We start from the raw sequence: 15,792 nt of genomic DNA, 5'->3' as shown, positions 1-15,792 counted from the left end.
TCGACTTTTTAGGATGGTGCAATAGTTGAATTGTAATCCCATCTTCTTAATGCCTTTAAGAATCCAATGGATTGATATATCTGCGAGCGACTCGTGATGAAGCATTGTCACTAGGTTTTCATGGAGAGAGGATAGATCGCTGGTTAATTTGATTCTCGAAGCAGTTAGTTTAGGTGGCACCAACTTTGTAATGTTGTGACTTCTGCAAATATTGACATACTGAGAACTGAAGTTCTTGTATTTGTTGTGTACTGAGCTTCCAGGGAAGACTAAGGGCACGCTTGGATTGGGTGTAATTAATTATGGGGGTAATGAAAGTCAAACCAACATAATAAAAGGACAATGAAGGTGAATTGAGGTGGTTGCAAGGAGGGTGGTGTGGTGGTATTGTGATGAGAAGTTGTGGTAGTGGTGGTGTTGTGAGGAGAAGGGAGAAAGGGGGAAATTAATTACCCCAAATGAGGGTGATAATCACCCTAGTGGGATGGTGGATAACTATTCCTCCCATAATGAGGGTATTTGTTCTCCCTTCCCTTTTATTTTCTTCTTGCCAATACTAGCTTGTTCCCTTTGCCACCACTTCACCCCCTCATCATCACCTTCAATTACCTTAGTTTGACTTTTATTACCCCTTTAATACATTACTCTCAATCCAATCATACCCTAAGAGTAGACACTGCAATTTTGACACGACTCATTTTTATTTACGAGGGAGCTAAGTTCATACATTGTTCTGCAGTAATTAGGCTGGTGCTGTGCTTTTGCTTGTGATTATTCAATGTGGTCATAATTGCCAACACTTTCATCTTTTTGGCATACTTTATCATAATTTTCTTCTTAACATATACTACCTCCGTTTCAAAAAGATCTTTACAGTTACTATTTGCACGGACTCCAATGCAATATTTAACTACTAATATTTTCATTTTCGTATGTGAAAAAATTATAAAAATTTAATATTTTGAAAATACATCACGAGACCAATCTAACAAGATCTTACATGTAACGTTTTGATATATATAATGGTGAGAATTTACGGTCAAAATTTTTATACTTTGGACACATTTTCCAAATCGTAAAGAACTTTCTGAAACGGAGGTAGTATGCAATTATTTTTATCTGATCCTAGGTGGATGATAGTTTGGTAATTAAGTTTGATTCCGATGCACACGCGAAAAAGTTTGTGAAGAACTATTTCGTTTTTCCATTAATCCGATTGAGATACCTTTGGCTACTCTGGACAAAATTGAAAAAGAATTGCTACATGAAAGGCAGAAGCATGTTATGGTCATCATAACATATTTGTATAAATTTCGAATTATATTGCTGGAAATTTTGTACAAAACTGTTGTTCTTGTAACTAACAAGAATTTCTACAACGTACATTGAAGTTTCAAACAGAACTAGAATCTGTTCCCACAAAAACACAACAGCTTTCTCAAGGACCTAGATGGTACCTTTGCTACCTTTACACTGCATTTTCTGTCACCTCTTCTAATATCTTCTGTAACTTGCTTCTCTTGCTGTGTTGAAGAAGAAAAGCCATTCATACTTGTATGATTAATTCCACCATTTGAGTATACTAGTTTGGTATCCTGGTTTTTAACACTGACAGATTCTGCAGTCATACTGTGTTGTGAACTGACATCAGTCCATGGTGAATATGATGAAGATATCTTGTCAGAATTTTCTGAGTCTGCAAGACTGCAACTATTACTAACAACAGGTACAAGTTCCCTAACCAAGTCTTCAATTAGCACTGTAATAACTTCTGCATCTTCTGCTGTCAACTCGAGTTTATCCACCATCTCTTCTACAACAGACTCACTTGTATCTGTTTTAACAAAGTACATAAATTTAATCCTTTTACCATTAATCCGTAAGTTCATGGATATTGACTCACTATCCTCCATCTTCCCTTGTAACTTGAACTTATTTTCAATAATCATCCCCTTTAATGATTCCTCAGAAGCAGCAGGTGTAGGTGAGCTAGCCACATGACTAGATGTTCTAGAAAGCAATGAACTCACACATTCAGATCTTGGAGACGATCCAGAATCACTCGGTGCAAGAAACGGGTCATTCAAGAGTTCCATTGCTGAGGGTCTTGTTGAAGCAGGACCCAAACACTTCTCAATGAACTCCTTCACAACCGGGTCGGTTACTTTGCTAAGAACATCAGGCTTAATACCCGACACAACCTTCTCATAAATCTGACCCTGGTTACTGCATTCACTATACGGTAAAACCCGGGTAACCATCTGCAACAAACACATCCCAAAAGAATAAATATCCACCAACTGATTATGATCTTCACCAAAAAGCTCCGGTGCCATGAATGCGGGTGATTCACCAACAGCCCGACCCGTTTCGACTTGTTGAAGCATCGTCGAAAGTCCAAGATCTCCAATTTTAACCTTACCCGAATACCCATTAACAAAGATGCTATCACAGTTGAGACCTCGATGAATAATTGGAGGATTATGAGAATGAAGATAATGAAGCCCTTTTAAAATCTGTCTAGCCCAATTCTTGATCGCCTTTTTATCAATAAGATTGTGTTTCTTGCGGTACTGACTCATATTCCCAGAGGTTGAGAGTTCAGTAACTATATTAACGGTCATCTTCTTCTCGTCGTCGTTATCGACCCATGAATGATAATACCTCATGATGTTTTCATGCTTCAAAGATTTCAAACGATCGACTTCTGAACACACACTCTGAAACTGTTCTTGTAACTTTAATATTTTTTCTGATATCTCGATTTTAGTCCAAGCAATTTCTATACCGTTAACTTCATCAAACCCTTTGTAAACTGTTTTAATGGCACCTTCTTCTCCTAAGATCTCATCGTACCTTACGTAACGTCCTGTCGGGTCTCTCTCGACAACCTCAATATCATCAATGTCGTTTACTCGTGAATTCGAACCCATGATTGAAGTTTGAAGATGACTTTTTTTTTTTGAGAAATCTATTTGTTATTCCAAAAAGCTTGAGATTGATGTTATTGTCTTATTGATGATCCTATATTTATCGTACAAAAAAAGTGTAATTAGGAAACTAAGAGTTACTAGGAATTAATAGACTTTCCTAATTGCTTCCATCAAAAAAAAAAAAACTTTCCTAATTGCTTTTAACTTCCGTAACATAACTTCAGTAACACGTTTTCTTGACCAACTACAAATAGATAAATATGTCAACGGTTAAATAAATTGTGGAATAGATGATTTTGCCTCTTTCGTATAAACTTTAAACCCTAATCAAATAACAGATAAACAACGAGTCCGGATCCTCTAGAGTTTTAATAAAACTCTACAAGGTAGAGTTGTATTTAAACTTTACATTTTAAAATAACAAATAAAGCTCAAACTCTACGTACCTTGAGTTATTTTAAAACTCTAGAGGATCCAAAACTATAAACAACGTAATAATCAACAACAACCGCAAATTAAGGCAAGACCAACACTTCATGAAACAATGGGAGCACATCTGATAATTATTCAACAATCTTAAACAATCTTAATTAGATCTGAAGTGATAATTAACAGTTCCAAAAGCTACAATTAGCCGAGTGAAATTAATTGAAATTAAAGAGAAGAAATCTAGAGGGAGAAACTCACCAAGAATTGATGGTCGATGACTCGATGGAAGGGTGAGAGGAGTTGGGGTAAGTAATAATGTAATAAACAAATTGTAGATTCTAGAAGAGGTCAAAATTCCTGACCATAAAAATACCAATATATCTCTACTTTATATGTGAGGTGAATATTATTAATTTAATTTATTTCAGTATGAGGTTGTGATAGCGAAAAATATTTGTATACAAAAATTTATACTCGGTAAAAGACCAACATATCTCTACTTTATATATATATATATATATATAGGGGAGAGATCCGGTGAGAACACCTCCTTATGTGAGAACACCTCCTTATGTGAGAACACTTCTTATGGTGAGAACACTTTTACACTCTCTATGTTCTATATTTGTTCAACACTTTTACACTCTCTATGTTCTATATTTGTTCAACAATGTTCTAAATTTTCAAACTCATGTTCTAAATTTATTCAACCATGTTCTAAACTTATTTAACCATATTCTAAATTGGTTCAGCCATATTCTAAATTTATTCAAGCACGTTTAATTTTATTCAAGCATGTTCTAAATTTGTAAGCTCATGTTCTAAATTTATTTAAGCATGTTCTAAATTTATTCAAGCATGTTCTAAATTTTATTCAAACATGTTCTAAATTTATTCAACGATGTTCTAAATTTTCAAACTCATGTTCTAAATTTATTCAACCATGTTCTAAACTTATTTAACCATGTTCTAAATTGGTTCAGCCATGTTCTAAATTTATTCAAGCATGTTTTAATTTTATTCAACCATGTTCTAAATTTTTAACCTCGTGTTCTAGATTAATTCAAGCATGTTCTAAAATTATTCAACCATGTTCTAAACTTGTAAGCTCGTGTTCTAAATTTATTCAAGCATGTTCTAAATTTATTCAAGCATGTTCTAAATTTATTCAACCATGTTCTAAACTTATTTAACCATGTTTTAAATTGGTTCAGCCATGTTCTAAATTTATTCAAGCATGTTTTAATTTTATTCAACCATGTTCTAAATTTTTAACCTCATGTTCTAGATTAATTCAAGCATATTCTAAAATTATTCAACCATGTTCTAAATTTGTAAGCTCATGTTCTAAATTTATTCAAGCATGTTCTAAATTTATTCAAGCATGTTCTAAATTTATTCAACGATGTTCTAAATTTGTTCAACAATGTCCTAAATTTGTTCAACCATGTTTTAAATTTGTAAGCTCATGTTCTAAATTTATTCAAGCATGTTCTAAATTTATTCAAGCATGTTCTAAATTTATTCAATCATGTTCTAAATTTATTCAACGATGTTCTAAGTTTGTTCAACCATGTTCTAAATTTGTAAGCTCATGTTCTAAAATTATTCAATCATGTTCTAAATTTTTAAGCTCATGTTCTAAATTTATTCAAGCATGTTCTAAATTTATTCAAGCATGTTCTAAACTTATTCAACCATGTTCTAAATTTGTTCAACCATGTTCTAAATTTAATCAAGCATGTTCTAAGTTTATTCAAACATGTTCTAAATTTATATTTCGAAGCCACCAAATTGAACTCGATTTTATTTTTTGGAATTGAGAAATCAATTGAAATCGATTTTAATTGTTGAATTCAGATTTCGAAAATCGATTGAGAATGTCGATTAAAATTCGATTTTGAAACCTCCTAACAATCAATTGACTGATATTAGAATCAAAGAAATCAATTTAGAACATGAAACTGGATAAATTTCGGATTAATTTAGAACATGAATTCAGATAAATTGACTGATATTAGAATCAAAGAAAGCAATTGATTTAGAATCTCAGAAAAACGAAATCGATTGATTTAAAATCGAAATCGAAATCGAAGAATCGAAGAATCAAAGAAACCTAAATCGAAGAATCAAAGAAACCTGAGAGTTCGAACTCCGATTCGCGAACCACAACCACCGCGACCGGTGACGAATTTCTGCGAGCAGCGGCGAGCGGCGTGAGGAAAGTAGAAGCGGCAGCGAGAGGAGAGAAGAAGCGGCGGCGTAGAGGAGAGAAGAAGCGGCGGCGTAGAGGAGAGAAGAAGCGGCGGCGATAGGAGAAAGAAACAGCGGCCAGAGGAGAAAGAAACGGCGGCGAGAGGAGAGAAGAAGCGGCGGCGAGAGGAGAGCACAATCGGCAGCGAGAGGTAAGTAGCGGCAGTGGCTAGCGGCGGCGGCAATTGGTTGTGGTGTTCGAATAGGAGAGAGAGGGGAGTTGAAGAGAGAGGGGAGTTGAAGAGAGAGAACGTGAAAATCAGAAATATTGAAAAGAAAAACGTGAAAAAACAATTATATTGGTTTATTTGTTTATAAAAATCACGAAAATGCCATTATAGAAAGTGTTCTCACCGTAAGGAAGTGTTCTCACCGTAGGAAAGTGTTCTCACGAGAGCCTTCCTCTATATATATATATATATATATATATATATATATATATATATATATATATATATATATATATATATATATATATATATATATATATATATATATATATATATATATATATATATATATATATTTAAATATTTTCTTGGGATTATCATTTGTTATACAAACTTTTAGGTAATGCGATCTTATCGGAAAGACCGCCTTGATGGTAATCAAGCCACGGCCACGTGGTTAGTGACATTAGCTTAAAAAAAAATGTTGAAAAAAAATTGAAAAACGATGACGTCAGCGCGCGCCACGAGGCTGTCAACAAAGCTGCCAATAAGGCGGTCTTTCCTGTGAGGCGGTTTCACACAAAAGTTTCTCCATTTGTAAAATATTTTAATAGCTCCCAAACTACCACTACAAAATAATCATTTTATAGAGACGAGTAATTTTGTCTCTATATAATCCAAATCCGTCTCAAAATGATGCTTAGAGACGGATTTGAGACGAAAGTAGGGCGTCTCTATAGAGAGCGTCTCAAAATAATTTGAGACGGAATTCTTGCAAATCCATTACAAATTTGAGACGGAATTTTTGAAACTCCTTATACAATTCCATCTCAAATTTAATTTAGAGACGAAATTTAGTAATATGTCTCAATTTTGAGACGTTTGTTGTATACGTCTCAAAATCCATCTCTAATTGATGCATAATTTTGTAGTGTACTGCATAGTTATAACATTTTTAACACACTCGTTTAAATTTATTCATCTAATATGCATATTTAAAATGCTAATGTGGTAATTTGACTAAAATATTGAGTGATATGCTTTCCATTACTAATATAGAGATTTGACTAAAAGATTACCAATTTAGAATAATTATTACAGCGCGTCTCCTGTGAGACCAGTCACACCATCAACTTGATGGTGTGACGAACGCGAAACCAATAGCGTACCTCCCCCAAAACTATAAAAAAAGTAACAGATCTAAACTATAGAAGTAACATACCTAAACTAAAAAAGTACCTCCTCTAAAATTATTAAAAAAAAAAAAAAAAAAGTAACATGTCTAAACTATAGAAGTAACATACCTAAACTAAAAATGTACCTCCCCTAAAACTATTCCGTATTAAAAAAAAGTAACATGTCTAAACTATAGAAGTAACATACCTAAACTAAAAGAGTACCTCATCTAAAATTATAAAAAAAGTAACATGTCTAAACTATAGAAGTAACATACCTAAACTAAAAAAAAACCTCCTCTAAAATTATTAAAAAAAAGTAACATGTCTAAACTATAGAAGTAACATACCTAAACTAAGAAGGTATCTCCCCTAAAACTACTCCGTATAAAAAAAGTAACATGTATAAACTATAGAAGTAACATACCTAAACTAAAAAAAGTACTTCGTCTAAAATTATATAAAAAAAAGTAACATGTCCAAACTATAGAAGTAACATACCTAAACTAAGAAGGTATCTCCCCTAAAACTACTCCGTATAAAAAAAGTAACATGTATAAACTATAGAAGTAACATACCTAAACTAAAAAAAGTATCTCCTCTAAAATTATTAAAAAAAAAGTAACATGTCTAAACTATAGAAGTAACATACCTAAATTCGCAAGTGTGAACTGGTCTCACCATCAGTTGATGGTGAGGACAGTCTCATATAAGAATTTGGGTAATTATTATTATGTTGTATCTATTATTGTCTTTTATTTATAAACTAAATTTTGTTTTCATACATAAATAGTTTTAAAAAAAAAAAGGTAGAGAATAAAAATAAAATAAAACAGATATTTTTTTTAGGAAAGTGTCTTTTGGCGGGAAAAAATCGCACCAGGAATTGACACGTGTCATTCCTGGTGTATGTTTTAGTATATAGTAATACTCGCTCCCTCCGTATTTATTTAAGAGATACACTTGGCCGGGCACGGGTATTAAGAAGAGGGATTAAATGAAATAAATTAATAAAGCAAGTGGGATTGGGTAGATATTTTAATAATTAAACAAGTGGGGACCATGTCATTTTGGTGGGTGGGAGGTGGGTTTATGAAATTAATTGTTTAATAGGATGGTGGGTCATAGGGTAAATTAAATGTATTATTTAATTAGATGGTATGGTTGATAAGTTACTAAAAATAGTAAGTGTATCTCTTAAATAAATACGGCCGGAAAAGGCAAGTGTATCTCTTAAATAAATACGGAGGAAGTAGATAGATACTTCATTCGTCTTTTAATACTCGCAACGTTTGTTAGTTTCACGCATGCCAATGCACAACTTTGATCATTTATATCTTAAATTCTCTTTATGCAAAAAATATAAAAAGTTGATATTTTGAAAATACACATTGAGACGAATCTAACAAGATCTCACATGACTATGTTTTATCTTATATAAAAAACACTACAGATAGTCTAAGTAGATTATATGAATAGTGGCAAAAGTTCAAACGTTACGGGTATTAAAAGATGGAGGAAGTATTAGATTAGATTTTTTCTCTGATCGAATCAAAATAAGGTCAGATGGCGGCAAAAGTGACGGTTTACTAGTTTACTACAGTCTACAGTAGATGAACCTTCTTCATTTCCGAAATCGAAAAAATTAGCCAAAACCCTAGAAAAAGCTCAAAAACCTTTGATTTCCCACCCTAATCTTCCCAGTAGGAGAGAAAAATGCGGTGGCGGATGGAAAATTGGTCGCATCTCGCCGAAGACGAAGAACTACTTGCCGAAATCGTGGATCACATCGACTGCCAATTAAACCTCTGCAAATTCCGATCAGTGTGCAGGAGTTGGCGTTCTTCTTGCCGCATTACATCCCACCTCTTATTTCCCACTCTCCCTCTTCAAATCCCAACTTGTGATTACCGGTCCAGATCATTATTGGGTTGTGAAAATCGTCTTAAGTTCTTGGTTGGCAGCGTTGTTTATCTAATTCAACCTCTCAATCAAATACCCGAAAATCCCCCAAAATTCTGGGTTGTTTGTCTTGAAGAATTAAACCCAGGTTTGTTAAAATTTCGTCACCCTCTTACTAAAACCCCTATTGAAAATCTTCCAAAGGAAATTCCCAAATCGTTGAACTCGTTGCATTTTCGTGTTTCGCTTATTGGGAAGGGTTTTAAATTTTGCTTCTCAAATGGCAATGAGGATCTTCTTGATAACAGGCATTTTGATCAGGGGTTTCGTAATTGGAGTAATTTTCCCACTAAAACTAAAGTGGTTTTGTTTAATGAGAGTGAATTGTCGGGTATTTATGATTATTCATTTGTGGTATTGATGCTTGATCTCGGGGGAGTATTGGGTGTTATAAGACTAGGAGAGTGGCGTTACATGAGTAATAACAATGGTGTTCATTTCGACGACATTGTAAATTTCAAGGGGAAAGTTTGTGCTATGGATCGTAAAGGAGTAGTTTATGTTATTGATGGCCGTGAATCGAGGGTGATGACCGCCATAACCCAGCCTGTTTGTGCCGGTGATGCTAGTGATAGGCGTAAGCTATTGGTGGAATCTAATGGGAAGTTGTACATGATTGTTAGAGAGTGTTACAAGTTCCGGGTTTATAAGTTGAATGAAAGACAGCAAAAGTGGGATGAGGTAAATAGTTTGGAAGATAGAATTTTATTTGTGACTTTGATGGGTGCTATTTTGTGGAAGCAAGTGATTTTGTAGGATGTAGAGGGAATTGCATTTTTTTCCCCAAAAATTGTTTTCCTAATTATGGTGATGGATACCACCCTGATGATGAATTGTTCAAAGGAGCAAGCAAGTACCTTGAGGTTGGTGTGTTCTACCTGGATGAGGATTGTTCTCGACTGGTTTCATCTTACCCGGGTTTGTCTGATATGTTCTGGCCACCCCCTTCATGGTTTTGGCCGAACTCAGGCTCTTTTACATGGTAATGATTCTTAGCCTTTAACCTTCTGATGATTGTTCCAAATTCACTAGTGTAGATTTTTCATATTCAATGAGTTTGTGATGCTAACTACTACTAGTCGATCAATTCCAATCATTGGAACCTTGTTTGAATTACTTATTTGTTAATACAAATTGAATTTCAGGATTGTCATAGGATTTTGTCAATGTTAGCTCTGGATTCGATATTGTTAACATGGGAATAGTCCATGAGGTCTAACTTATAAGTTACAACAAGAAATTGCAGATCATTTCACGAGCTAAGTTTGTTTGATAGTTGTCATGATTTGGTGATGAATTCAACTATTAACCTCTGCCTAAATCCTGTTTGAGATGCTAATGTTCCTCCATTCACACTATAGTATTAAAGTGTGTAGTATGATTTATGAACATTGCTTTTATTGATGGTATGATATGATGCTCCAATCTTTAATGAGTTTGTCACTTGGCATGCATGGAATAATCAACTCGGTCTAAGTTACACAGTTGAAGTAGCTTGAGCATGTATGATAGTCAATAGCTTCCAAGGAAAGTGCTTTAAACAAACTATAACGTGTTCCATGCCTTTCTGACTAGGGTTTCTGAAGAAGATGAGCAACAAAAGGACTACTCTAACCAAAAAGATGATCAATCTCAATAGGGAATCCTTTTTTTCTTAATATATTTTTCTTGTTTCTGGGATGAAATTTGTCTTCTCTGTTACTGAAGTGTCAAATTTTGTTCTAGAGAATTGTGATGATTCAAAACTAGACAGAGACTGGTCGGAGCTCCCCAAGGAATTGCTAAAAGTGATTGCTGATCGCCTAGCATCCCGTTTGGATTACTGCAGATTTCGTTCAGTTTGCAAGAAATGGCATTCTTCTTGCCTTCTCTCTGTCCCTCTCTTATATTCTCAATTGCCTCATCAAGTCCGAACTGGTTCCTTCAGGTTCGAAAACTCTGATCGCTCTACCTTTCTTGTGGCTAGAATAACCTATCTTCTGCGACCCCTTAACCAAACAATCTCCAAGTCCTCAAAACCCTGGTTGATCTCAGTTGAAGACTTGAACACTGGCAAGCTCCAAATCTGTCATCCCCTCAGTAAATTCCCTTTCAGGAATCTGCCAGTAACTTTCCCAAAATCCTTGAATATCTCTGATTTTCAGGTGTCAAAACTCAGTCACGGGTTTAAAATTTGTTTCTCTGATGGTAATGAAGATGTTTTTAATGATCACGAGTTCTCAACGGCTTGGTCAGATTATCCTGCTCCAAACAAAGTGATATTGCTCTCTGAAACTGCAACCTCCATTTATGATTGTGTACCAGTCGTTTTGTTCGTTAGTCAAGGAGGTTCTTTGGTTTCTTTAATTTTAAAGACTAGCCAACAGGGTCATATCAACTCAAAGAAGAACTATCAGTTTGATGATATAATAAAATTCAAGGGATATATTTGTGCGTTAGACTCTGAAGGAATAGCCTACCTCATTGACATTAATGATGGTTATAATATGAGGATTATCGATACTATCTCAGAGCGATTTGGTTACCTATATGCAGAGAAACGGCGTAAGCTGCTGGTTGAATCATTTGGAGTACTGTACATGGTTGTTAGAAATCATTTGGAATTTCGGGTTTACCAGTTGAATGAAAGGCGGTGGAACAAGGTGAATCATTTAGGAGATAGGATTTTATTCATCAGTTTTGACAGCTGCTTCTTTGCTGAAGCAAAAGATTTTCCAGGGTGCAGAGGGAATTGTATTGTGTTCCCTAAGAATTGTTTTCCTCTGTATTCTGGAGGATATGATCCTGACTATGAACTTTTTGAAGGACAAAGACGTCACTTTACGATTGGTGTGTTTTACTTGGACGAGAATCGTTGTAAGATACCCAAGCCTCTCAGAGTTGTTCTGGCCCCCTCCTTCTTGGCTCTGCCCTGATTCATACCCCTACCCCTGGTAATATTTTATACTTTTCAATCTCTTAATATGTAATTATTCTGTCATTTTTAAATGAATGCTTGACTGGTTTTATGGTTAACTGTTTAAGTTTGGTTGGGGGACCTTGTGACTGAATCTTAGCCAACTGCTAATCATTCTAAGGAATTTCCATCTAATATAACAATATTCGAATTTGACCATCTTTTCTTTTGAGGAAAAATGGTTGTGAGTAGTTGTGCAATAAAACTTTCCCTCTTTTGAGAATTAAGCTGACCACATAGGAAGAGTATGAAAGATGTGACTTAAAAAAGTTCATGAAAGAATATCGAAGAATGTACAGGAATTTTCTACCCATTCTTTGCATCTTTACGGCTATCATTCAACCCTTTAATAGTTGTAAATTTGTAATGCTACCAAGGTTTATTTTTATCTTTTGAATTGATGACTACTATTTGGAAGAAAATAGCTGGCAAGGTAGTGGTCCTGAACTATGGAGGGAATGCTTGCAATTAGCATGCACGTAAGAGAAGTTTAGGAGTTGTCATATAAGATTGCAATTAACAACGTTTATCGACCATTACATAACGTGTTGCTGTTTAAACTTAACAATTATAAGTAAAAGTTCTTGGTTTTTGAGATAGATTGATCTATCTCTTATCAAATTTTGTATAAACTTCTACTTCAGGCACACACTTTCACCTGATCCTCTGAGATGTGTTACTGATGTATCGTTAGAGCCGTCAATCACTGTTTAATATGTACACATTTGGCTTTTCTGATATATTTGGGATGTATGGAGTAATCATGAATTTCCAATTCACTATCTTTTAAAGTTGTTTGAGCACATAGTAGAACTGTAGAACACTGAACACTGCAAAAGCTAACTTAATCAAATCGGTGTCAGTGAAGAGGAAGATGAGCTTATTGATTCCTCTAGCCAAACTGAAACCAGTTCGGAAGATGAGGAAATAGCAGCAGACGGTAAAAAAAACCTTACCTGCACCTTTCATGTTGAAATTCATTTCCCCCTAACCCCTAAAAATCAAGTTGGTTGCCCTAATTTCTTGGATCGATATTGTTTCAGAGTTCATTTGTGAGAGCGATGAAGATTGTATTGACTTATTTCCTGCCACTAGAGCTCCTCTTGAGGTAAATTGATCAGCATTGATTCTCAAAGTTCTTATGCTTGTATGATTAGCTATGTTACTCTGCTCATCATTTCACCTAAACTATACATATTATATCCTGCATAGTGTCATAGGTATGTACAACTTGACACTTTCTTTTGGACCAAAGCATGATATTTTTATAAAATAGCCGAGTCAGACAATACACCGGCCAGTTGAACTGTTCAGATGGCATGTGTTGGGTCGGGTTTCGGGCCGAGCCCACGGCAGACCCACATTGTATCGGGCCGGCCTGAAGTGTTCAAAACAGGGCCCAAACCCGGAACAAGCCCACATGCTATCGGGACGGCCGTCGTGCCTAAATTTACTAAATTTAGCGTGCTTTGTCGTGCCGGGTCGAGTCGTGCGGTGCCTTGTCGTGCTTTTTCCAAAAAATTAAGGCCCACGGCTTCGTGCCCGTGCCTTTTTCGTGTTCGGGCCGAGTCGGGCTTTTTCGTGCTGGGTTAGGCTTCTGGCTTTTTTCGTGTTGGGTCGGGCTTCGGGCCGGCCCGGGCCACAACCATCTTTACTTGAACATACCTGTGTTGCTTATGAAAGTCCAAAACATTCAAGTTTAAGGAACATTGATGATAATACACCTACCCAGGCTTGTCTTCTGCTTGTTTACATGAATTTCTGGATGTTAATTCCTGTGCAGATTTCAGAAAACTCTTCGATGAAGAAATTCCAAGGAGTGGATGTAAGGTCAGATTTTTTCCCATATTTGAGGAAGATATGGAAGATGCATGATTTTTTTGAAGATCATGCAGTCCGAAGTAATGGCCTTCTTACATGGGCATTAGAATCGTTGGCAAAGATGATGATTATACTTCAAAACAACATGGGCAAAGGAAAGGGGAAGTCTCCATTGAATGAATCCCAGGCTGAATATCTAACCTCCACACTAGTTGATCTTCAATCAATGCAATTCAGATTAGATTGGTTGGTTCCAATTGTCGAGAAGGCTTTGTCTCGTTACAAAAGCAAGGAACCGGGTGATATAGTGATGGAGCTTCAAGTAGAGAGATACAGGCTGCTTGGTAAACTGCATCAAGTGGAAGGAAAGTTGGCTGACCAGAAAAGAGTTGCAGCTCAGTCTCAATGCTCTGTACGCCATTAGTTTTTATTTTTTTTTTGGTGCGGAGGAGTCATAAGAGCAATATAAATTACAATTGGGGTTGAGGGGATTCGAACCGAACCTTGTACGCAAGTCCTCAGTCTTAACCACTAGGCCAAGACATCATTGGTTCTGTGTACCATTAGTTGTTGCCTATTCTAACTCGATAAACTACAATTTTTTCTCCTTTTTTCTTTCCTTCTATTGCTTGCATGTTCCTTATGTAAGTGAACATCCTTGGTGCAATGTAATGCTGAAGAATCAACGAGGGCCGGGATATAAATTGAATTAATTGAAATGAACAGCTCTTTTTCGCAGCAGTTATTGTTTTTTGACTGATCAAAAGTAAAGATTGCAAGGAGTATAAATGTATAAGCACTGCCTATATCCATACCTAATGAGATTCTTGGCAACTAATTTCTTGGTAGTTTCTCCATCATCATCAAATAACAGGTCGCTTTTTTTATTTTAACTCTTATGTAGTACTATAATGAAAGGTCACTTTCTAAGTTTTCTCCTTCACTGAAGTAGGTAGTGGAGGCAGTGTAGTTGCGTGTGCAACAGAGGATTTCATCTCCTTTGGATGTGTGCTTGGGAGGTTGTTGTTTCAGTTGTTTGACGAGGGTAGGTATTAGGAAGGGCAGGGTGTCCTCGGGTTTGGTTTGTTCGTTGGTCTTGGAGGTTAACTTTTGTTAATCCTCAATTTAGGTTAGCGTTAAGAGTTGTTCTTGACGCTTTCAAAACTCAATGTTTGAACGCTACTTCCCATTGTTTGGGGGGTTTTTTAGCACGCTAATCGAGTCATGTTTAGTGACTCAAGACTCTTGTGTGAAATTCACAAGGTCTATTAACCTATCCCATGTCATCGTTGTTCTTTTGTTCCTTTGTTCCTTTCCTTGTCTTCCAAAGTATTACAGGTTTTGTAAGGAGTACCGGTAACCGACCCAACTTCTACGCCATCTTCTATAAAGAACACACGGCCACAAATAGCCTTGGCACGATGACACCTCGTTGGTGGTGCAAACAAGGCAATGTCGACAATCATTGATTGCCACAAGAGGAACCAACTATCCTTTCATCTATGTATTTTGTTAGCTTTGTAATATGTGTAGTTATCTTTAAAGACCTTAGTGGTTTATTAGTTTGTAGTATGAGTTTATAAACTTTTATTTATTGTGCAAATTTAAACCTATGTCAAAAAAAAAAAAAAAACATTAACAGAGACTATAAAATAAAAACTACGAAGTATATCAGTAGGTAGAGATGTGAAATTTGAAGTGATAAAGCATTCTTTGGAGACGAGCGAGTACCACAATCAAACCTGGGAAACAGAAAAGAAAAGCATACAGATTATATCCAGAACTATAGTAGTATACTTTATTTTGGTTATGAATATTTGCAGAGGGATGGTTTCTTAACTGTCAAACGAATGTCCAATTGTCGAGTATCTAAAATCGGCACTTGATGTGAAATGAAGAGTTTTTTTTTTTTTGATGTGAAATGAAGAGTTAAAACTGCTTCTAGAAGCATATAACAGATATCTAAAATCTACCAATCTTTAACAGACATTTTGCAATGTACAACCCCATATAGATTAGATGGGACAATAGAAACGGAAAGCGTAAAATATGAATTGGGACGGAGAGAGTAATAATTAAAATAAAAAATTTAA

General features: G+C 35.5%; 3 protein-coding genes across 6 annotated transcripts; 2 read left to right on the top strand and 1 right to left on the bottom strand.

The window, feature by feature from the left end:
• Window positions 1–1,301: 1,301 nt before the first annotated feature.
• On the bottom strand, window positions 1,302–3,191 carry LOC110805055 (probable serine/threonine-protein kinase WNK11). The gene has a single exon (XM_022010659.2). The coding sequence runs from the start codon at window positions 2,931–2,933 to the stop codon at window positions 1,404–1,406; it is 1,530 nt and encodes a 509-aa protein (XP_021866351.2). The 5' UTR covers window positions 2,934–3,191; the 3' UTR covers window positions 1,302–1,403.
• Window positions 3,192–8,517: 5,326 nt separating this feature from the next.
• Window positions 8,518–9,678, top strand: LOC130459112 (F-box protein SKIP23-like). The gene has a single exon (XM_056830367.1). It carries the CDS (start codon window positions 8,677–8,679, stop codon window positions 9,676–9,678), a length of 1,002 nt encoding a protein of 333 aa, XP_056686345.1. The 5' UTR covers window positions 8,518–8,676.
• A 48-nt stretch (window positions 9,679–9,726) lies between these two features.
• Window positions 9,727–14,533, top strand: LOC110805054 (uncharacterized). Of its 4 annotated transcripts, none has more exons than XR_008922148.1 (6): window positions 9,727–9,904; window positions 10,648–11,855; window positions 12,747–12,818; window positions 12,922–12,986; window positions 13,662–13,697; window positions 13,733–13,872. XR_008922148.1 is itself a non-coding variant. In XM_056830366.1 (4 exons), the coding sequence occupies exons 1-4, from the start codon at window positions 11,713–11,715 to the stop codon at window positions 14,121–14,123; spliced, it is 747 nt and encodes a 248-aa protein (XP_056686344.1). In that variant the 5' UTR covers window positions 11,709–11,712; the 3' UTR covers window positions 14,124–14,533. The 4 variants fall into 4 exon arrangements, 1 of the variants encoding a protein (XP_056686344.1); XR_008922147.1 differs by having other exon boundaries at window positions 12,742–12,818; XR_008922149.1 differs by having other exon boundaries at window positions 9,766–9,904; window positions 10,498–11,855; window positions 12,742–12,818.
• Window positions 14,534–15,792: the final 1,259 nt, after the last annotated feature.

Source organism: Spinacia oleracea, chromosome 5 (genome assembly GCF_020520425.1).
Source record: "Spinacia oleracea cultivar Varoflay chromosome 5, BTI_SOV_V1, whole genome shotgun sequence".
NCBI lineage: Eukaryota > Viridiplantae > Streptophyta > Magnoliopsida > Caryophyllales > Amaranthaceae > Spinacia > Spinacia oleracea.
This window is presented reverse-complemented; position numbering and strand designations above follow the sequence as displayed.

Coding starts and splice junctions, on each gene's coding strand:
- LOC110805054 (XM_056830366.1), top strand. CDS start 11,713: ATGAACTTTTTGAAGGACAAAGACGTCACTTTACGATTGGTGTGTTTT. Junction 11,856..12,741: donor GATTCATACCCCTACCCCTG/GTAATATTTTAT, acceptor AATCGGTGTCAG/TGAAGAGGAAGATGAGCTTA. Junction 12,987..13,661: donor CCACTAGAGCTCCTCTTGAG/GTAAATTGATCA, acceptor ATTCCTGTGCAG/ATTTCAGAAAACTCTTCGAT.
- LOC130459112 (XM_056830367.1), top strand. CDS start 8,677: ATGCGGTGGCGGATGGAAAATTGGTCGCATCTCGCCGAAGACGAAGAA.
- LOC110805055 (XM_022010659.2), bottom strand. CDS start 2,933: ATGGGTTCGAATTCACGAGTAAACGACATTGATGATATTGAGGTTGTC.